Source organism: Quercus lobata, chromosome 5 (genome assembly GCF_001633185.2).
Source record: "Quercus lobata isolate SW786 chromosome 5, ValleyOak3.0 Primary Assembly, whole genome shotgun sequence".
NCBI classification, from domain to species: Eukaryota; Viridiplantae; Streptophyta; class Magnoliopsida; order Fagales; family Fagaceae; genus Quercus; species Quercus lobata.
This window is the reverse complement of record NC_044908.1, coordinates 81158462-81182875: the sequence shown is the minus strand read 5'-3', so window position 1 is coordinate 81182875 and position 24414 is coordinate 81158462. Positions and strand designations below refer to the sequence as shown.

Here is a 24414-nt window from a genome sequence, read left to right as displayed (position 1 = left end):
CAGTTTTTCTCTTATTTTTGGTTTATTTATTTATTAATAATCAGACTAGATTAAGGTCTAGTTCTCACTTGAACTGGTTGAATCGACCAATTCGGTCTAGTTTTTAAAACCATGCTAATTATATTACATATATAAAATTTTTATCTTAGTTATTGTTATTGTTATTGTTCTTAGATTGAATAGGACCAATGCGGACTGGATAAGACTAAATAAAACCAAAGTAGACAAAATGGACCAAAGTATACAAAATGGGCCAAAGTGGACAAAATAGGGCTAATGTGGACCAAATAGGGTCAATGTGGACTGAATGGATCGAAATGGATTGAATAAGACCGAATGGACCGAATTAGACGGAATAGAAATTTAATGGACAAAATGGACTAAATAGGACCAAATTGGACAAAAGGACCAAATAGAATCAAATTGGACCGAATAAGACTTTTGAATATTTATAATTTTTATTGCATTTTAGGACTCATATTTCTAATTTCTAATGTCTATTTTAGTATTTTTCTTTATAATTTTTTTAACTCAAAACTAAATAGTTTAGCCCAAATATAATAAAATTTCACATTTCAACCCAAAAATTAAGTAAAAAGTGAATTTGTTTAGCTAAACTTAAAAAGAAAATTGACTGAATTGGACTGAGTGCACCAAATTGGACCGAAGTAGACTTAATTGAACTGAATAGAAATTATTTAATTTTTAGGTAAAACAAATTGTAAGGACTAAATTTGGATTGGACCCAATATAGGATTGGGTTTTAGCCCAATAAGCCCAAACAATGAATTTGTAGAGCGTGGATGAAAGAACTAGATCTACTCTAGAAGAAAAACAATAAAATTTACTGATTTAAGATTATGAAACACAAATGAGATAAGAAATTTTTCCTCGGTGTGGCCTGAGAAACTTATATTATAATGTCTTGTTGATGAACAAAGTTACAAAAGTTTTAAGTCTTATTACAAAAAATTGCTTGATTTCCTCCTCCTTTAGTCCATCTTCCCATGCTATATACTACAATCTTGGTATCATCCCTACCATACACGTGTAGGTTAGATTTTGGGAACTCCTTCTTGTCCCATCCAACACCTCCCAAAACTATCAACTAGTAGCTGTAAGGCTGCTTGATCACTGTTCAGGCATCACCCCCACATTAATGCGGTCAGAGAGTTAGTTGGGAGGCATTTAATGTAGGGGTAGCAGCATTTTGGAGATATTTGTTGCCCTTCCCCTTTCTTACCCCTTGTCCAACGTCCAACTCTTAGTTGTGATGTAACTTTGAAGGAAGTCCATGATGATATGACATTCTTACTGACCTCGGACCCTTGTTTCTAAGATGGCCTTTCTCCTCAGACATTCGTTGGACTTATCTCATATTATTTTTACTTTTCTTTTTATTCCATTCCCTTTGTAATCTTATCTGGCCATCCTCGGATTAGCTAATGTCCTCAGATTGGGCCATAGGCCCAGTTAGTACAGCCTTAACAGTACTTCCTAATTAACTGGCCCCCACAATAGCCCCTCAAAATCTTGCTTTTCGACTCCTCGAGAGGAAAGGATGATTTTGACATCCTCAGCCCATCTTGCTTTTGGTCCTATTCTGTATTCCTGACCTCCTATATGTCTTTTTACCTGCTTAAGGCACGCTCCTCCCGCTTGTAATTTCTACACTACTATAAATAGCTTTTCAAATCAATTCCTTTTCCTACTTTCAACAATCACACAATCCTAGAGCTCATACATTGAACTTGTCTCCTTCTCTCACCTCCCTGTACGTCTACAAGTACTAGAAATTTGTCCGAGGACCCCCTTTTTTAAACCTATAAGTTTTCTCAAACCCTCTTAGTTTTCGTTTTAAACTTGTTAATTTTTCTTCAAAGCCTTTTAGAAAAAATGGGTAAGTTCAAATGTTTAGTCAAGTCCGAGGAGGGTATGGAGAGTTTTAGAGCTAAGTATAAGATCCCACGAATAGTAAGCATGAAGTACGCCGTTCAGGAGGAGTGGGTAGGTGCTAGAAAAACCGGAGAGGTGGTCATTCCCATAATCGCTTTCATAGAAGAAGGGATGACCATTCCTATGGATACCATAACTAGGAATTACCTTAGGTTCTTTAGACTACCTGCCACTCAGTGCGCCCCAAATATGTTTAGGGTCCTGGGGAGTATAGAAGTTTTAAACGAGAGAATGAACCTAAATTTGACCCATCACAATGTAAATTGGGTATACAGCTTGCACCACCTGAAGGGACAGGGGTATTACCTTAAGTCGAGTCATCTCGAAATAAGGTTAATCTAGTATCTCCCCACTTCAAACAAAAACTTAAAGGAGGATTTCTTAATCTTTTCTGGGGAATGGCACGATGGCCTACTCTGTCCGACTAAGGAGGGAGAACTAGGTAGGGGTATAGCCATAGATTTATGTGTCTTGGTTTACACTTTTTTTTTTTGGTTTCCCAACACTCTTGTTTTTGACGAAATTTTTATTCTAATTTAATGATTTTGCAGATAGAAATGCTACTAAACCCAAGCTCAGCTTAGTCAAAAAAGAGAGCTTAGATAGGATCTTCCAAGCCGAGGTGTACGTGAACGAAGCTGATGGTCAACTCCGAGCAGCCCACCTAATTCTTGGGTACACACCCCTCACGCTCGCATTCCAAGCCCCTAAGTACATAATCAAAGCCCGCGACCCTCGGCTCCACCGTATCAGTGTTGCCTACCAAGGGTTCGTTATTCCAGAGGGTGTCCCAATTCCTGAAGGTACTCCCCGTACTCAACCACTCTTTGTGGCCACTCCTTCAATAGGAGCATCCTCATCCTAGCTTATTCTTGAGGAAGGGGAAGAAAGAAAAGAAGAAGAAGAAGAAGAAGAAAAAGAAGAAATAGAAAAAGTTTCAGAGGGTATCGTGGACCTAACAGACTCCTCGGACGAATTTGAAGTATTCAACAGGCCACCATCTCCCGAGAGTACATCAGACGAAATGGGCATCCAGAGGAAGCCTTAGAGGAGTTTGATGGAACTGATAGAAGATCAACCCGGAAGAGGTGCACCGGGGAAGTCTACTTAACCTAAACTTCCTCCTCCTCCTCCTCCCAAATCTCCTCTCCCTCCTTCTCAGCCATCTCTGCCCTCTAGACCTGAACCTGCTGATCCGAAGAGGAAGAGAGAGCAGAAAGGTAAAGATATGGTAGAGACTGGGAGATATCGTCCAACTCGTGAAGACGAGGCTCAGCAAGCTGCAAAGCAGCAAAAAGTTAGCCATATGCCACAACAAGGCATGGAGAGGGCAGATACTCAGCCTCTAGAGTCTTAGGCCTGGCTTCCAGCACCCATGCTCGGCGGTGAGCCCCTGAGAGATAATGCATCACTTAGGGACTTCAACGGGGGCATTGGGTGCCAGATTGCTTCGGCTTTGGAGGAGACCTTGTTACTTCCAAAAGATATGACCGAGCTACGGAATATCAGAAGAACGAGGTCTTCCTCAATTGTAAAAGATATTTGGGCATGGAATGATGTTAGCCCCCCTCCCTTTTTTTTTCTTTTTTTTTTTTATACTTATAATTATTATTATTATTATATATATATATATATATATATATATATATATACACTTTTTATTTGTTATGGTATTAACCCTTTTCTTTTAGGCTATCCAAGCCACTTTCAGGCTTGAGGAGATAATCAATTCATGCTACTAGCAACTGGAAGATGAAAGAAAAAGGCGGGTAACAGCTGTGCAAACACTCACCATTGCTGATCAAAGCAATGCTGAATTGAAGAAAAAACTGGCTGATGAGGAGCATGCCTGTAGGAGTGCTGACTCGGCACTGGAGGGCGCGCAAAGGCAAGTCGAGGACTAGAGGAAGTACCTACACAAGGCCACTGATTAATTGACTACTTCTAGGGAACAGATGATAGCTCTTAAGAAACAATTGGAAGAAACCCAAAGGCTCAAAGATCAGGTCGAAAAAGCAAAGGTCGAGGCGGAGAAAGCAATAGTAGAGGCCGAGAAGGTGTGGGAAGAGGCTAAACAGCATGGCTGCGACATCGGCGTAGCCGAGACCGAGGATACCATCAGGGCAGAGGTCCCTGCCGTATGTCATGCCTACTATGCTCAGACTTGGGAAGAAGCTCTCAACCGAGCCGGGGTTGAGGCTTTTTCTGAGCTGAGAAGGCCAGAAAACATCTTTTTCCCCTCAGCCATTCGAGCTTCGAACCTTCCCCCCAACCAAGGGGAGGCGGCCTCTGTAGTTGCTGCCAACGCCGAGGAAGCCCAGACTCAGGATCCTCTTCCTCCCAATCAGCAGGAGCAGTCCAAATAGCCTGAAGTTCCTAAAGATACCTCTTCGGACAAGGCTGTAGAGGTTCCTCAAGATGGGGCAGCTTCTTAAAGTTTCGAGCAGGATCTAGCTTTAACAACCATACCTGCTAGAGAAGTCTCTAAAGAGAAAGAGAAAGTTGTTCCTCCTGAGACAGCTGATAAAGCCTCCAAGGGCAAGCTCCAAATAAAGTTAAAACCATAACTCTTTATTTTTACATAAGGTAGTTGCTGTTAATGTAATGAAATTCTCTTTTTTCTTTTTAAGACAAGTTTTAATGAGATGTAGATTTCACCTTTCCAAATTTACATGTGCTATTACTATTTTATCTTTTATTTATGTAATTTCACTTTGTCTGCTCTATGTTCATACATAACTGTATGCCATAGAAGAATGAAGTTTACTGATATGAGGGAATACACAGTTTTATATATTTTAACTGTGAATCCGAGTAAATCATGATTGTTGAATCCACAGCACTATTAAGACATGCTCTTAATTTATCAATTCTAATAAGTTTCCAACTCTGGGAAAATATCAAAACGTTTAAATAACAAGCAAGTCCTAGATACCTCAAAATGCTTCAAGTGATGCTTATGGATTTTACTTTGGCTTACAAATTTGATCATAATCTAGTGCAAGGGGTATTAATTTCCACTAAGTTTGGGATCCGAGGAACCAGACATAACTTAATTTCTGTTTAATACTTCAATAGATGTCATAGGGTGTTAATTTCCACTAACTTTGTGGTCCGAGGAACCTGACATAACTTAGTTTCTGTTTAATACTTCAACAGATGTCATAGGATATTAATTTCCACTAAGTTTGTGGTCTGAGGAACCTGTTTAATACTTCAACAAATGTCATATGGTATTAATTTCCACTAAGTTTGTGGTCCGAGGAACTTGACATAACTTAGTTTCTGTTTAATACTTCAATAGATGTCATGGGGTATTAATTTCCACTAAGTTTGTGGTCCGAGGAACCTGACATAACTTAGTTTCTGTTTAATACTTCAATAGATGTCATAGGGTATTAATTTTTACTAAGTTTGTGGTCCGAGGAACCTAACATAACTTAGTTTCTATTTAATACTTCAATAGATGGGGAAACACATGATATATGATTAGAATAAATTAAAGAGAAACTAAATATGACTATTTTTATTAATAATAATACCTCTTTAGATTGTTTACATTCCAATGGTGGAGTACAGTTTTTTCATCTAGATCCTCCAAATAGTATGCACCTATTCCTACCACCGAAGTTATCCAATACGATCCTTCCTAATTAGGTCCCAATTCCCCAGGCTAGATTCTTGGTGGTTCCCAAAACTTTCCTCAATACTAGATCTCCTACGGCTAACGGCCTCAGCTTTACATTGGTATCATAACCTTGCTTGAGCTTATGCTGGTAGTAAGCCAGTTGGACCATTGCCTTCCCCCTTTGCTCTTTAATTAAGTCCAGACTTTTTTCCAACAACTCATTATTACCATCCGGGGTAAATGCATTTATTCTCAATATCAAGAAACCTATTTCCAGAGGGATTACAGTCTCGGCTCCATATGTCATTGAAAAAGAGGTCTCCTCTGTTGACCGTCGAAGCGTCGTTCGATACGTCCACAAGACATGTGGTAACTCCTCCACCCATTTTACCTTTGCCTCGTCTAACCTCTTTTTAAGTCGGTTCACTATAACTTTGTTGACAGCTTCAGCTTGCCCATTTCCTTGCGGATAGGTTAGAGTGGAATATCTATTCTTTATCCCCAAGTCAAAACAGTATTGCTTAAAAAATTTGCTATCAAACTGAAGGCCATTATCCGAGATGAGGGTATGGGAAACCCCGAATTGAGTAACAATATTTTTCCAGATAAATATTTTGACATCTACATCTCTGATATTGGCCAAAGGTTCAGCTTCGACCCACTTCGTAAAATAATCTGTGCCAACCAACAGATATTTTTTTTTCCTAGTGCCTTAGGGAAAGGACCTACGATATCCAAGCCCCATTGAGCGAAAGGCCAATGGCTGGATAGAGGATTAAAGACTCCTCCAGGCTGGTGAATGTTTGGCACGAATCTCTAACACTGATCACATTTTCTAACATATTCTTGTGCATCCCTTTGCATGCCTGGCCACCAATATCCTTGAGTAATGGCCCGGTGATATAAAGATCTTCCTCCTATGTGACTTCCGCAAATTCTTTCATGTAGTTCTTCTAAAAGTAATTCTGATACCTCGGGATGTATACAAAGCAGATATGATCTAGAAAAAGATCGTTTGTACAACCTTCTATCTTCGGACAGCCAAAACCGAGGAGCCTTCCTTCGTACTTTCTCAGCTTCTAACTTTTCTTCAAGCAATATATCCCTTTCAAGGAATAGCAGTATAGGGTCCATCCAGCTTGGCCCTAAGTTGATTTGGTGGATCTGGAGCAAATCTTTCCTTGCTGGGGTAGGGGTGCATAAATCCTCTACCATTATCACTCAGGGAAAATTCTGTGCCGAGGAAGTGGCAATGGTAGCTAAGGAATCTGCGTGGGTATTTCCACTTCTGGGGATATGCGATAAGTCAAAGAATTCAAATTTCATTTGTATGCACCTAACTTGACCCAAATATTCTTGCATTCTTGTATCTCAGGCTTCCAGTTCCCCTTTTACCTGGCCTACGACCAGTCTTGAATCTGAGAACATTTCCACTGCCCTTCCACCCATTTTTTGGACCATCGCCATTCCTATCAACAAATTTTCATATTCCGCTTCATTGTTTCTAGCCAAGAATCCCAACCTTAAGGACTTTTCAATGATTATCTTTTCAGGGGACACCAGAACTAGCCCCACTCCTGCTCCCCACTGGTTTGCTGCACCATCCACATATACTTTCCAGGATGAGGGGTCTTGTGTGGAGATTAGACCAACCAATTTTTCATCCATGCCATGTTGCTTCACCTCTACTTCTTCTGGAAGTCTAGCAAACTCGGCTACTAAATCGATGAGGACCTGGCCTTTCACAAAGGTACGAGGCATATATTTGATGTTGAAAACCCCTAGAATCATGCCCCATTTAGCAATCCTCCCGATATAATCCGCTCTCCGAAGTATGGATTTGAGCAGTAATTGAGTTAGAACAACCACGGTGTGCACTTGGAAATAATGAGGGAGTTTTCGAGTAGCATGCACTATTGCTAAGATGGCCTTTTCTAGTGATAAATACCGCACCTCGGCTTCATGAAATGACTTACTTACGTAATAGACTGGTCTTTGGATGCCACTGTCTATTCGTATCAAAACAAAACTTACCGCATGAGAGGCTACCGCTAGGTAGGCAAACAGAACCTCGTCCACCTCAGGACTGGACATGATGGGCGGCCGAGATAGGTACTCTTTCAGCTGCTGAAATGCTACAGCACATTCCTTGGTCCATTCAAATCCTTTCCATTTATGCAGTAAAAGGAAAAAGCGTCAGCACCTATCAGCTGATCTAGAGATAAATTAATTCAAATCAGCAGTCATCCCTGTCAATTTCTGGACCTCCTTGGGGTTCCAAAGGGCTTGAAAGCCGTTAATGGCCTTAATTTGATTTGGGTTCACCTCAATTCCCCTGTGAGTCACCATGTAACCCAAGAACTTTCTGGAGCCTACACCAAATGAACACTTTGAAGCATTCAGACGTAACTTGTGCTTTCTCAGAATTCCAAAAATGTTTGCAAGATCTCCCTCATGCTCAGACATCACCTTGCTCTTTACAACCATATCATCGATATAGACTTCAATGTTCCTACCCAATTGTGGTTTGAACATTTTAGTCATCATCCATTAATAAGTAGACCCCACATTTTTCAAACCAAAGGGCATAACTTTGTAGTGATAGTTTCTAATGGGAGTAACAAAAGCTGTCTTTTCTTGATCGTCCAATGCTAACGGTATTTGGTGATATCCTTAGAAGGCATCCAAAAAACTCATCCGAGGATGACCTACCATTGCATCCACCAACTGGCCTATCCGAGGCATAGGGAAAGGGTCCTTGGGACAGGCCTTATTGAGGTCCGTGAAGTCCATGCACACACACCATTTTCCAGTCTTCTTTTTCACCACCACCGTATTGGCTAACCATTAAGGATAAAAAATTTCCTTGATAGCCCCTGCCTGCTTTAGCTTGGCCACTTCATTTCTGACAACCTCAGCGTGCTCTTTTGATGGATGCCGAGGTGGCTGTCTCTTCGGGGTGATGGAAGGGTTAACATTTAGATGATGACAGATGAAACTAAAGTCTATACCCGGGGCTTTATACGCGTTCCACGTGAACACATCAACATTTTCTCTGAGGAATTCAACCAATTGCTCCCTTTCCTACAAAGGCAGTTTAGCTCCAGCCTGAAAGAACTTCTTCGGATCATCGCCAATGATTACCCTCTCTAGATCTTCACATTTCGCCTCGTCGGCTGGTCCATTGAAGGGCAATGCCGGGGTTTCTGATTGCTATAAACCATTATCAGCGGTGGTCGACGTCTCCACCTCAAGCCGATGTTGGATAGCCGCTACCAGGCATCTCTAAAACCTAGTCTCCGGATGGGTACTTCATCTTCTAGTGAAGAGTAGAAGAGACGGGCCCCAGGGTATGAAGCCAGGGTTTGCCCATAATAGCCGTGTAGGGAGAGAAAACATCTACGATGATGAAGTCCATTTCCACCACATCTGTGCCGGTTTGCACAGGTAATCTGATCTGACCTTTTGGGACGACCATTTTACCCTCAAAACTCACCAGAGGAGAACTGTAGGCTATTAAGTTTTCAGGTTTCAAGTTCAGCCCCCTATACAAGTCAGGGTACATTATGTCAACAACGCTACCTTGGTCAATCATCACCCTTTTCACGTCATACCCACCAATTCTCAGCGTAACCACTAGAGCATCATCATGGGGCTGTATGGTTCCAACTTTGTCCTCATCTGAAAAACCTAACACAAACAGGGTGCCTATCTTGGCTTTCTTAAGCATTGAACTAGACTCCTCGATCGGATAACGGGATACTGACATCACCCTAGAAGGATAAGATCCAGTCCTCCCCGGGGCAGCAAAAATAACGTTTATTGTGCCAAAGGGGAGTCTTGAAGAAGCATCTCCCCGGAGCTCCGAGCCCGTCTGGCTTACCCGACCACTAGAATGATGTAAGAGTTGTTTTAACTTCCTTTCTCGGACTAACTGATCCAGATGGTCCCATAAGTTTCTGCAATCCTCAGTTGTGTGTCCATGATCCTAATGATAGTGGCAATAATGGTTCTGGTTGCGTCTCATAGGATCTCCTGCCATCTTTTTTGGCCATTTGAAGAACGACTCATTCTTAATCTTCTCCAGTACCTGTTGCACTGGCTCTCGAAACACAGTGTTAACCACCTGGGTGTTGGCAGATCCTGGCTGCCCAACAAAGTCTTTCCGAGGTTGGTTATATTATTGTACCGGTCCGACCTGAGATCCCTCATCTCTTGAGGGATCACCTTAGCCTTTCCTTTCCCCTACAATTGGTCTTCTTCAACTCTTCTATACTTGCCAATCCGATCCATTGGTTGGCGTACACTGGTAATAGGTTTACTAGTTAGAGCTTTCCTCAAATCATGCTCGGCTAAAAGACTAGCCTTAAAAGTACTAATGGCCACATCATCGTAATCTCCTTCTATTTCGTTAAACATCTCCCAGTATCTATCTAAATAAGCCTTCAGAGTCTCACCCTCCCACATGGACATAGATAATAAGGATCCTAAAGGACGAGGAACCCTGCTACAGGTAATAAAACGAGCACCAAAAGCTCGGGTGAGTTTCTTAAAGGAGTCAATAGAGTTCGCCTTTAAACCTTTGAACCACCTCATCACTACTGGGCCCAAGCTAGATGGAAAGACCTTACACATCAAGGCCTCAGCTTTGGAGTGGATAGCCATCCTTTGACTGAGATGATTGACATGTTCTACCGGATCTGGTCGACCATTATAAATGGTGAACGTGGGTTGATGAAATCACCGAGGAAGACTCGCATCTTCTATGTTTTGTGTGAAGGGTGATTTAGAAACTTGACTCAGCGCCTAGTTCATGGCATCGTTCCCCAAACCTTTGCAAGGTGGGCTTTTGTATCTACGTTTATGGTGGTGCTCCTCGTCATAGGCAAAGGTCTCGCTGGGCAGAATTCTGGGTCTCCGCCTATAACTAGCACCATCTATCTCTTTAGAGGACGGTTCGGAGCTGGGCGATGAACATCTTCGCGGAGCATGATGCAACTCCCTCTTCAACTCGTCGATTTCACATTGCATGTCTCTGTAATTCTTTGCATGGGAAACATGGCTCTTCCCTCGAGATTGACTTTTACTGGTATGAATTGTGTGCACACTTCCCTCACGGCCTTTTCTCCGTTCAAGGCTTCTACGTGGATTGCTATGCTGAGAACCCTTTGATTCTGCTTGATGTAGATTAGCATCTACCTGGTGTGGCCCTGCTGCTGTCTGATAGGGACCTGCTTCCTCCGTCATGAACATTGTATCTGAATTTCCTTCAGAATAAATCAAGTCTTCCCACAGACGGCGCCAATTGTAGGGACTAAATTTGGATTGGACCCAATATAGGATTGGGTTTTAGCCTAACAAGCCCAAACAATGAATTTGTAGAGTGTGGATGAAAGAACTAGATCTACTCTAGAAGAAAAACAATAAAATTTGCTGATTTAAGATTATGAAACACAAATGAGATAAGAAAATCTATCCTCGGCGTGGCCTAAGAAACTTATATTATAATGTCTTGTTGATGAACAAAGTTATAAAAGTTTTAAGTCTTATTACCAAAAATTGCTTGATTTCCTCCTCTTTTAGTCCATCTTCCTATGCTATATACTACAATCTTGGTATCATCTCTACCATACACATGTAGGTTAGATTTTGGGAACTTCTTCTTGTCCCATCCAACACCTCCCAAAACTATCAACTAGTAGCTGTAAGACTGCTTGACCACTGTTCAAACATCACCTCCACATTAATGCGGCCAAAGAGTTAGTTGGAAGACATTTAATGTGGAGGTAGCAGCTTTTTGGAGATATTTGTTGTCCATCCCCTTTCTTACCCCTTGTCCAACGTCCAACGTCCAACTCTTAGTTGTGATGTAACTTTGAAGGAAGTCCATGATGATATGGCATTCTTACTGACCTCGGACCCTTGTTTCCAAGGTGGCTTTTCTCCTTGGACATTTGTTGGACTTATCTCATATTATCTTTATTTTTCTCTTTATTCTGTTCCCTTTGTAATCTTATCTAGCCATCCTCGAATCAGCTAATGTCCTCGGATTGGGCCATAGGCCCAGTTAGTATAGCCTTAACAGTACCTCCTAATTAACTGGCCCCCATGGTTGCTTGATATAAACAATGCTTTCCTCCATGGTGAGCTTTATGAAGAGGTTTACATGTAGCTACCTCAAGGTTTTCATAGCAAGGGGGAGAATCTCGTATGCAAGCTTAATAAATCCTTGTATGGCCTTAAGTGTGGTTTTAAACAATCCAGGTCTGATTACTCCTTATTTACCAAGAAGTTCAATCAATCATTCATAGCACTTTTGGTTTATCTTGATGATATTTTAAAAGCTAGTAATGATGTTCAAGCTGTTGAAGAGCTTAAAGTGTTCTTGGATCAAGAATTTGAGCTAAAGGATCTTGATAACTTGAAATTTTTTCTTGGTCTTGAAGTGGCTAGATCAAACAAAGGCATTTCCTTATGTCAAAGGAAGTATGCTTTGGAAGTGCTTAAGGATGCAGGCATGACAGGATGTAAGGCTAGCAAAGTTCCTATGGAACAAAACTTAAAATTGAGCAAGTATCATGGGGAGTTGTTACTTGATCCTAGTGTTTATAGGAGACTGGTTGGAAGGTTGTTGTACTTCACCATTACTAGACCATACATCAAATACTTTGTGCACAAACTAAGTCAATTTATGTCCAAACCAAGGAAACCTCATCTGGATGCAGCCTATAAAGTGTTACAGTACATAAAGGGCAGTCTTGGACAATCTATTTTGTTGTCATCTAGATCAGATTTGCACCTAAAGGCATACACAGATGCAGATTGGGCATCCTGTGCTGACACTAGAAGATCAACTACAAGTTATTGTGTCTTCTTGGGTGAATCTCTAGTTTCATGGAAGTCTAAAAAGCAATCCATTGTTTCTAGATCTTCTGTAGAAGCAAAATACCGAGCCATGGCAATGACTGTATGTGAGATGACTTCGATATTGTCTTTGTTAAAAGATTTGGAAGTAGATCATCCAAAGCCTACAATTCTGTTTTGTGACAATCAAGAAGCTATTTACATTGGTGAGAATCTTGTTTTTCATGAAAGGACAAAACGCATAGAGGTAGACAGTCAATTGGTCAGAAATAAGGTGCAAGATAAAGTTATTAGGCTATTCTTCACTCCTACACATTCACAATTAGCAGACTTATTAACAAAGGCTCTTAGTGATCAACAATTGAAAGTTTTACTTAGCAAGATGAGCATTGTGAATATTCACAATCCCGGTTCTCATCTTGAGGGGGAGTATCAAAGTAGTACAGATCAGCAAGGAAGAAAGCAGATTAACAAGGAAGAAAAGAAACGAAGAAAAGAAGAAAGCAGCTGAAATAAGGAATTAGGCATTAAACGAGAGTAGCTTGCTTTACTGTTTTTGTTACTGTGTTAGGCTACAAGTAGTTTTAGTAGTGTATTTATGTGTTAAGTCTTCCACATGTATTGTAACTAACTGTTGCACGTGCTACAACAGATTGCACATAAGTTGGGTTAGTTATTTTTACTTTGTTCTGTATAAAGCCAGTTTTCATGTACAGATTCATTCAGTTGGATTGAATACAAGTTCTTCTTCATTCCATTTTCTCTCTAGCTTCTAGGTTTTTCTCTCTTTCTTCAACCTCTGTACTTTGTGCTTTCTTATACAACAACCAAAGCTCTTGAATCTAGCAGAAAATAAGAGAATTTTACTTCGATTGAATTGTTATCGCCTAAAAAAACTAACAAAAAAGATTTGACTCCTTCTGTCCCACATCATTTATGAACTGATTTATTAGAACTAATTACCATGACCAATATAAAAAGCAACCCCCCCTCCACTCTCCAAAAATAGTGCAAATTGAAATGCTCCTAGTGCAACACTCTTTGTTGTGTTAGATATATGTTGTGCTTGGACATTATGAAGCTGCCTAAGCGTGTATTAGTATGTATGTTTGTTTGTGCCTTAACTTTCCTACATTTGTGCTAAGTGCCAGTTTAATGTCTCTTTTATTTCTAATCTTCTCGCAAAAAAAAATGCATATGTCTATCTATTAGAGCTTAATGTTTTTCCTACTCATGTAGTGCAGTTAATAAATTGACTCTCTTCTTGATAATTAAAAGAGACCAGAGATACTTATTTGATATTTCCATTTTCAGAATTTGTGTATGTCCTTCTACCCTTGTAATAAGTGGCGTAGATAAAAAATTTGCAGATTTAATTCCAGATAATTTTCTCATCATAGATTGGATGAAAGTTTTGTAATTGCTTCATCTTGTTTCTCAACCAACCAAAAAAAATCTGAGAAATAAGGAATTGTGATTTCCTCTAACCACTCTTCAACATCATCAATATCTTTACTTTGAGTGGCTAGTTGGTCGGCCACCTCATATCCTTTTCTTTCCAACTGAAAGCTCCTCAAGCACCTAAACAAATTTACTCAGTCCCTCATTGCTTCTCTTCATCAATCATTTTCCCAATATTTAAGGTCAAGTTCCTACGATTGATGCGAAAAATCCTATAGTTCAATTGGCATCTCTTGGTATTTTTAATAGAGTTCATAACCCCATTCCTCCATTGTTGTAACTATGAAATTATTAACAAACAAAAAAATCAAGTACAATGTCCCACAATTCAAAATCATCAGCAAATGTAGCCTTTTCAAGAGCAGCCTAGCTCTTTCTTGTGTTCAGCAACCATTTTCATCTTCTTGGACATCATTGCAATGCCATCCCATCACCTTGTTATCCTTAACCACCGTACTGCACCCACTTGATTTTTGTCACCAAACACCATGATTTTCACATTGACTTCTTATAAATCCGATCATGTAGAAAAACTTTTTCCTAGTCCAAAATTGTAGTGGAAACTGTCATGTTTAGCTTCCATTTCCCACTATGAGCGGTATTGAACATTTTTATTTATTTATTTTGTTATTTAGAAATTATGATAAATTTTAATAATTTTAGCATAGTAGTTAGTGGCCTAATTAAGGGGATGCTTCATTTAACATATTGAACATGTTTCATTGCCTTATTAGGAAATATGATAAAAATGACTATTCTTAACATGTTTCATTTAGTATTGTCCTTCAATTAAAGTAATTCATGTCTGATTGAATGGAAGTGCTTACTATTGATTTATATGTTGCAATAGGACTAAGGGTCCATTTGGATACAGCTAAAAACTGAAAACTAAAACTGAAAATTGAAAAACACTATAGCAAAATAATTTTTAAATGTGTGAATAGTACCGTGGGACCCATTTTTAATGAAAAAGTTACTGAAAAGTGAAATTTGTGAGTCCGTGAACAGTACACGATGTGCACTGATTGACTGAAAAAAGTGAGAAAAGTCAAACTTTGTGGCTACTGTTCATTGAACAGTGCATGAACAGTAGCCGCAAGTCTCACAAACGCGTGAAGAAAAAAAAAAAAAAAAAGGAAAAACGTAGACGCAAACGTGGGTTTTCAGCCCAATCCAAACATAACCTAAGTATTTTCAAGGTTCCCACCAACAATTGACAGAGCAGTCTATATCTCAGTCACTTCAATGGATATGCTAGTAAATATAATCGGGTCCAACTTGTGTCCAATGGCCAGTGGCCACTGATAATATTTAGGAAATCAGTAGGCTGAATGGCACGGATTGTAATGATGTTGAAGGCCTGAAAAAGAAGAAACGAAAGATCAGAGGAGACTGGGGTTGACCGGTCACAAATCCTCCAATAATAAAGTTAGTCTCTCCTTCCGAAACAAAGAATTCCGAACCTATGGGGATTGTGTCTGGAAAACACTTACCTTGGATTGTCGGAGATTTCATGCTTTTATAGGTTCAGGAAATGGTTATCCATTGAATAACTTCCCCTACCTTTACGGAGTCCGGAAAGTTTAGAGTATAACTTCATAACTGCCATGGCGGTTATCTTTTATGTTCCTTTGTTCTATAACCGTCGTCGAGCTCGTCCTAAGCAATGATGGACAGAAGGTCGTCCCAAAGTGGTAGAGTGGATGCGACGAACTTGTCCAGAGACCTCTATGGACGAAGGACAAGTAGCCTGTTTCCTGTCATTCTTTCTTTGGATGAATATGGAGTTGGTTCATTTTTAGACACCATCAGCCACTGGACCTGTTAGGATACGGACACGTGTGTAGTCTTGGACACATGTCCGCATCGTAACGTGTCTAGTGGCACTAGCCACTAGACACAAGCTCCACCATAAATGTGAGAGGAGGAAGCACAATTTCTCCGTACTCTGGGAGTACCTAAGAATTTTCCGATTCAAATGCATAGGACAAAAAATGCTAATCCTTTTGAATCTTGAAAGGTAACTGCAATGTGATCTTACAATTTTATGTATAAGGAGCTCAACTCTAGTCCTTGGGGAAAATAAAATGTATTTTTCTTCACATTCTAGCATATCATATCATAGACTAAATGGTATGGAAATGTGAGTTTTAGTTAGCTGCATCGATAAAGTCTCTGATGGTTATATAAGAGATTTGGGGTTCAATCCCACCTACACCAAAAACTGATTGGTGTCTTGGTTTGATGATAAAGAGTTATTATTAAGAGCGGACGTCATAGATTTAAACTCTCTATAAAAAAAAAAAAAAAATGGTATGGAAATTTGAAACTGTTAGATGAAATATATGGCTTTAATGAGGATCGTATTTATTAAATTCAATTGCTATGCCCAAAAGGGGTGGGGATACCATGTATTATCATTAATACTATAAGAATATCTTGCTTTTATGAGGATTGTATTTATTGTATCCAACTTGCTACTCCAAAACATGCTTGGGGTACTGATACAATGTATTATCTAAGTTTTATTTAGCTTTCAATTGATCTACCAATGTCCTGAACAGTGTTGGTATGAAGATGATAGGTCTTTTTCTGTCTACTTGGTGTGTAGCTGTGGTTGCATCAAGTACTTTTTGAGTCCCTCAGCCTGTCATCTTCATTAGCTTGGCTCTCTCTCTCTCTCTGTGCGCACATGTACTTGGTTTTTCTAACTTGAATTAAGATTTTAAATATGAGAAAGAGCACATATCTTAATTAGTCCAATAAAATGAGAGAAAAGAGCAAAAAGAGAAACATATATAAACAAAGATGGCAAAAGGGACCAGATAGGGTCTAATCATGAGCGTCTAATTACGAGGCATTTTGCTTGTCTTGAGGAGGTGATGCCAACGCTGGTGAAAGTTAAAGGTGTGAGAGGAAGGGTGACAATGAGAGTATTAGGTGAAAAAGATAAATTAGTACTAGAATCTGTACAAAAAAAATTAAATTATATACATATATTCATTTAGGATGAATATGGCAAAATAGGATGGGATCGATAAATCCATTACCGTCTTGTCTCCTCTTTTAGGTAGGGAAAATCTGCATGAGACAGTTGACAACTCAGAGTGGACGCGGGACAGGGCATCCACTTGACGATGGTCCAAATTAAATATTAGACCTACTAGTCGTTGACATGGTACAATCAGAGTCATTCACATTTTCAAATATAAGCTAAGCAGGACCTAAAAAAAGCTTCATAGAAATGGGTCCTATTACTAAGAGAAATAAACAGGTCCATATCAATAGGTGGTCCACTTAATAAATTAACCAGAAATTAATATCCTACGCATGGGCCTCTGTGGTTGTTACCTTCGACGTCGTTATATTTTTTCTCGATGTAGTAAATGCTGTGCTCCAGTATTGTTAAATCCGTGGTGTTAAACATTCAACATTATTTACGTTGCATCTCTTTAAAGTCTGCTTGAATTTAAACTGAATTTTTATTTTGTTGAATAATTTAGACTGAATTATGTGTTGGCAACTTGGTGTAATCTGTCTCTGAGCGTGTGTTTGGGTATAACTTATATGTCAGTTTTTTTGCATTTTTGGTCTTATGTACAGCTTTTTAAAAGTATAAATATATTTTAACACAAAAAATAAATAAATAAATTGTTCTCAAATCTCTAATGTCCTAAAATGTAAAAACTACTTTCATCTTCTTTTTTTTTTTGAATAAATCTTTTTAATAGCCAAAAAGAGGTCAGAAGTCTTGAGTAACCACAAAGGCCTCCAGTTTGATTGACTCAAGAAGGTGTGAGATGGACATTATGAGAGACAGATGATATATTGTTGGACATGAGGCAAAACTGGTCTGTATGCATTCTTTTCTTATTTTTTGTAGGTCAGTTTTGCTCTTGGGAAAAGGTTAGAGGCAATTTTGATAATGACCTCCGTTTAATGAGACATGATTTCAAACCGATTGCCCTAATCATGGGGATTTAATATGTAGCATTATTTGTCTTTACTTGTTTAGTTGTCTTTACCTTTCGAAAACGAAGACAATAATGTACAAATTTTCATAAGCTATTAGTTAACGATAAGTCTAAAAACACTCAATTTGACAACATGTGAAATTGATATTGTTCCAATCACAATTTACCATCTTTACATGTTATTACGTTGGGTGTATCCTTAGAGTTATCATTTGTTAGTCCTCAATAACAATCTTATCCGAAAAATCGTAAGTGTAGGTGGTGGAAACATTTGGAGAGAACATGGCAAAATAGTACCTTGATTGCACAAGTGAGCTTGTGAGGTCTGGCACTAGTTGATACACTAGATTGAGTCTGAATCCTGCATAATAAAATTTTGTTTGATGGAGGAATGGAGCTCTATTGAAGGTTGATGCAACCTAGGTCCTACATAAATAGAAAAAAACACTCGATTCTTATATTAGTTGCATACTTAAAAATATAAAGAAAAAGTGTTAAAGATAGTAAAATATAAATAGCTTTAGAGCTTGAGAGAGTGAGACCAAAAGTCCTTTACTAAAAACTTCCTCCTCCTTAAATAGTAGAATGTGTGGTTCGTAAATATGTGGCTAAAAGTGTATTACTATTTATCGGGACTCTAACAATAATTAAATCATATCATATACCATATCATAGTATAAAAAGTTGGATTTAGAAGCCGTTGTTAAGTTAATTAAGTAGATGTACCACTTTCTCAACCAAAAAAAAAAAAAAGAAAAAAAGTTGTTGTACCAAATTGCGGCAAATTTTTAAATAAAAAGTTAAAAACAACTGTAGGGGTAAGGGTCCAAGATTGTATATTGGGCCTTGGGCTTTGTCCAAAGACATTGATAGGTCCGAGAAGAAGCAAATAATTATTAGATGTTCCCAGTTAAAGTCTCGCAAGTAGGGAACAAATGAGAGGATTGTCCAAGGAGGAACTCCTCCTCGGATATGATGAATATAGTTTAAAGTATGTACTCCATCAATTAGAATGATCCTCCAAGAAGCTCCACTGATAGGGACATGCCTCATGAACATACGAGAAGAAAGGAAACCTAAAAATATCTAAGGGAAAGCTGCCACTACCGCACTAATGCACTGCAGCTACTTTTCTAGCCGCATTTATGTGGAGAAGACCTCTAAACAGTGCTACCTTGGCTACCACAACTCATAGAAAACCAGAGAGGGTGTCTGATGGGATAGGTACTCAAGTAAGGGCTCGGATGATCAACAGGTGTAGGATAAAAATGGTCCAAAGGAGGATATATAATGTGAAAGACTCTTCATGAAAGGGGGATCGGAAAAAAGACGAAAGAAAAGACGATAGCAATCTAAATGATCTTGGTCTCCAATTGTGATTAATTTATAGAAGGACCTCCTCGGATTGAAAATATATTAAGATCAAGTCTCTTGTCTGTGTTTTACGATCGTTCAAATTAAATCTATCCATTGTTCAATTCATTAGGCCTAGTTCTTCAACCCATTCTCTTCAAATTTACTGTATTGGGCTCATTGGGCCAACACCCCATACGTTTTGGGCTTGGATTGTAAATCGAGACCCTACAACAACAATTTACTTTTCTTATCAACTTTTTATTTATTTATTTTTTTTGGATAAACACAAAAACTTAATTATTATTTCCGTTTTTTTTTTTTTTTTTTTTTGTTTTTGAAGGGAGATTAATTTAATTAGAAAAAATAATCTTAATACGAGAGAAAATTTATGACTTAATTTTCCTTTTATCTATACGTTATCAGTTATCTCTTTGATTTAAGATGAGAGAAAACTCTTAAATAGAAAATTTTGAAATACCTTTTGCAATGTAGTAAAAAAAAATTGGTAAAAATTTAAAAACCGTATATCCATATATTCACATATTATCAACTCTTGAGTCTTAAGTGAGTCTCTTGACTACATGATCTTTACAAAAATGGTAATATCTAAGGCTGTGTTTGGTTCGTGTAAAAGCATTTCCGGAAAGGAAAATGTTTTCATGTGTTTGGTTGCATTTCAAAAAATTTTCCGAAAAATATTTTCTGGTGTTTGGAAAAGAAGAAGGAAGAGACAAATCCAGAAAAACACGGACAAAACCCAGAAAAAAAAAAATCATCAACGATCGACGCTCGACTGGCTAGTTCGACGAGGGGCGAGATTGCGATCGACGTTCGACTGGATTCGACGGCGCGATGCTTCGCGAGATCGTGATCGACGCTTCGCGAGATCGTGATCGACGCTTCGCAAGATCGCACCGTCAATCGCGATCTCGCCTTCGTGCCAATCGCGAACTCGCAAAGCACCGCGCGAAGCGTAGATTGACGCTTCGTGAGATCGCGATCGGTGCGAAGGCGAGATCGCGATCGACGACGCGATCTCGCGAAGCGTCGATTGTTCTTTCTCTCTCTCGTTTCATGCCGATCGTTCTTTCTCTCTCTCGTTCTCCCTTTGCGCGTCTGTGAGCTGGTCTTTGCGCGTCTCAGTTCCAGAAATCATTTGAAGTGAAAATAAGAACGGAAATGAATTTCCGTGGTCAACACTGCTTTTTTACGGTCAACTGAAAATGATTTCCGGAAAATTCTATTTTCAAAACCAACCAAACAGCCTATTTTACGGAAAATGATTTCCTGAAACCATTTTCACCCAAAACAAACACACCCTAAAAGATTAGATCACTAGATAAAAATACATATCATCAACTTTTGACTACGCGATATTTACAAAAACAATATTTAAGAGCGAAGAACTTGGATTATGTAATAAAAGTACGGTTTAAAAGATGTGGTTACCCGTGAATATCCTATTTAATTGCCTAGTTTTTATACTAAATTTAGTAATTATTCTTATCAATTTTTTCTCTATTGCTTTATAAAGTTTTTGGATAGTCACAAATCTTTTTTTTTTTTTTCTTCTTTCACTCTCTTTTATTCTATCTTTAAAATCAGTACTAAAACTTTGACTCTACTGCTTTGTCAATTTTTTAGATAGACACAAAAACTTAATGGCTGTTAATTTGTTTTTGATTTTTCCCTATGATTAAGTCAATTCTAGATAGTAAATACGAAGATATGATTCACTTCCCCCACCTCACAACGTTTACAGGTCTAATAGAAAGGCAAGCACTTTTACATGCATGTATGCATTTGCCCTTTGACTGTAGGGATTGTTCACCATGAACGATCCCTTTAAACACACAGAACACAAGTGATCATATGTTATGTTAATAATCACTTTTAAGTTGACGTTTCTATTTTATTAATAAGAATAATTATATGCTAATTGGATCGTTACAACTTAGAAGTGATCATTATTAATTAAAGAACTTAAAGTGGCAGCCATAACCTACGCTACATGGCACGTTGTAAGAAAGAGCGTTCGAAGTAAACCAAATCAGTACAAGGAGTATTGCTTTACTCCTTGTACTGAATAATTTCTAGCTTTTTTACAATGCTAGCAGTTTAGAAAATTTGACAAAGATCCACCATATAATTATTATTAAAATAGAAAATTTGAAACAAATTTAAAAAAAAAAAAAAAATTGACATCAAAACCAAATACTTCTTTTAACCAATAAAAAAAATAAAAAATAATAATAATAAAAAGTCCATCAAGTCTCTACTCTGTAGAGTGTAGATACAAACATCAGTAAATATTTTTTAAATGATTCAAAATTTGGATTATTTTATGTTGATACTTGATACTAATTTAATGTTTGATATTAATCTACATAGACATTTTATTTTTTAAAAGTTGAGTTTTAAAGAAGTTGTAGTTATGTTAAGTAACTAATTTAAAGTAATTTAAAATAAATTTAATAATTTTTTTAATTATATATTATAATTTTATATATGTTTTAATATGATAAATTTACACTATAAACTAGCACAATACATGGAGTCTTTTGGTTGAATATTGCTAAATCCGAAATTTATTTGCGTTATAGGTACTGTTCTAACTTATTTAGGAAAATGAGGAAAGAGAGTGAATTTCGGTAACGGTGAGAGAGTGAATTTCGACAACACCGTTGCCGAAATTCAACAAAAGTATGAGAGAGAAAGAGAAAAAGTGGGAGAGAGAAAATTTTGAATTTTGGCAACGGTGTTACCGAAATTCCTGCTGCCCAAATTCCCTGCCCGAGTGTGTCCTGTGCTCGAAGTATGAGTGCCCCAAAAAAAAAACTAATTGCGGCAATGCCATTGCCAAAATAGGGAAAAAAAATTTGGTTATTGTGGCAATGCCATTGCCGAAAATTGGAGGGAAAAAAAATTTGGAAAGGAATTGTGGCAATGGCATTGCCGAAATAGGTAAAAAGAATTTTGTCAATTGTGGCAATATCATTGCCGAAAATGGGAGGAAAAAAAAATGTGGTTGCCGAAATTTGGGGAGGAATTTAAAAAAAAAAAATGTTACGTTCACAATATTTTTACAACATTTTCACAACAAATCACAGGTTATTAGTTATTATTAGTTCAAATTTGAATTTAACACTGAAATTACTTTTTTAATCCAACAATAACAACCTGCCACTTAAAATTTGTTGTAAAAATTGTGTGCACTTATCATTTCTTAAAAAAAAAAAAAAAAAAAAAAGAATTGTGGCAATGACATTGCCAAAAATGTGAAAAAAAAAAAAAGAAAAAAAAAAAAAAGAGGAATAGAATTGTGGCAATGGTATTGCCAAAATACCAGTGCCACAATTCTATTCCTCTTTTTCTTTTCTTTTCTTTTCTTTTTTTTCACATTTTCGGCAATGGCATTGCCGAATTAGATGAAATTTTTTTTCACCTATTTCGGCAAAGCCATTGCCACAATTCTTTTTTTTTTTTTTTTTTTAAGAAATGATAAGTGCACATAATTTTTACAACAAATTTTAAGTGGCAGGTTGTTATTGTTGGATTAAAAAAGTAATTTCAGTGTTAAATTTAAATTTGAACTAATAATAACTAATAACCTGTAATTTGTTGTGAAAATGTTGTAAAAATATTGTGAACGTAACACTTTTTTTTTTAAATTCCTCCCCAGATTTCGGCAACCACATTTTTTTTTCCTCCCATTTTCGGCAATGACATTGCCACGATTGACAAAAAAAAATTTCACCAATTTCGGCAATACCATTGCCACAATTCCATTCCAATTTTTTTTTCCCTCCCATTTTTGGCAATGGCATTGCCACAATTACCAAAAAAAATTTCCCTATTTCAGCAATGGCATTGCTGCAATTAGTTTTTTTTAGGGGCACTCACACTTCGAGCACAGGACACACTCGGGCAGGGAATTTGGGCAGCAGGAATTTCGGTAACACCATTGCCAAAATTCAAAATTTTCTCTCTCCCACTTTTCCTCTTTCTCTCTCATACTTTTTCACTCTTTTTCCTCATTTCGCTAAATAAGTTGGAACAGTACCTATAACGCAAATAAATTTCGGATATAGCAATATTCAGCCAAAAGACTCCAATACAAGCCTATATACATGTAAAATTAATGCATTTTTGTCAAATGACTCACTAATTATTAATATAATCTCAATTTATTACATATTATTTTTTAATTAAGTTGTATATTGCACACTCATAATACTAGTTCTCATTTAAAAATGGCTTATCATTTTCGTTCTTTTCGGTGGGTCATTGGATGACCTAACAAAGAAAATTTGCTCTATTAATGACCGTTATGGCGTTATCCATGCTTTACTAATGACCCAAAATGTGCCGTAGAAGTAATTATCATTATTCACGTCATTGTAACTGGACCACAGAGAAGTTAAAATATAAATGAAAAATAAATAAATAAAATTCAGTAAGTTGACTACCTCCACTAAATGCATTTAACCAAATGACAAATAATTTTGTAAATAAAACATTGTTTAATTGAAAGAAACAGATACTTTATTAATTAAAGGCTACATATACTATTGGAAATAGCATTATTAAAACCGGTCATTACTATCAAAAGAAGAAGCCTTCTGGTCAAGCTGAATCTACTGTCAAAGAACCAATTTTGCTGCAGATAAGCTCATACACACAGAAAACAGGGGAAGTCAAGATATGGAAGAACAGAGCACGACATGTAGTTAGTTGCTATATACGACTTGTAGTTTAGTTAGTAGTATATTGTATATATGTTTCACACGTGCCAACTACTGTTAGTAATACACGTGCCAAGAGCTGTTAGTATTTAGTTTTTCTGATTAGCACATTTTATGGGGAGTCTTTTGGCTGAATATTGCTAAATCCGAAATTTATTTGCGTTATAAGTACTGTTCCAACTTATTTAGCAAAATGAGGAAAGAGAGTGAATTTCGGCAATGATGTTGCTGAAATTCAACAAAAGTATGAAAGAGAAAGAGGAAAAGTGGGAGAGAGAAAATTTTGAATTTCGACAATGGTGTTACTGAAATTCCTGCTTCCCAAATTCCCTGCCCGAGTGTGTCCTATGTGCTCGAAGTGTGAGTGCTCCCAAAAAAAGCCAATTGCGGCAATACCATTGTCGAAATAGGGAAAAAAATGGTAATTGTG

General features: G+C 37.7%; 2 protein-coding genes across 2 annotated transcripts; one reads left to right on the top strand and one right to left on the bottom strand.

The window, feature by feature from the left end:
* Nucleotides 1–8903: 8903 nt before the first annotated feature.
* LOC115991265 lies at nucleotides 8904–9353 on the bottom strand. The gene has a single exon (XM_031114984.1). The coding sequence runs from the start codon at nucleotides 9351–9353 to the stop codon at nucleotides 8904–8906; it is 450 nt and encodes a 149-aa protein (XP_030970844.1).
* A 2359-nt stretch (nucleotides 9354–11712) lies between these two features.
* On the top strand, nucleotides 11713–12959 carry LOC115991264 (uncharacterized mitochondrial protein AtMg00810-like). Its single transcript, XM_031114983.1, has 2 exons — nucleotides 11713–11744; nucleotides 11849–12959. Exons 1-2 carry the CDS (start codon nucleotides 11713–11715, stop codon nucleotides 12957–12959), a joined length of 1143 nt encoding a protein of 380 aa, XP_030970843.1.
* The last annotated feature ends 11455 nt before the right edge of the window (nucleotides 12960–24414 follow it).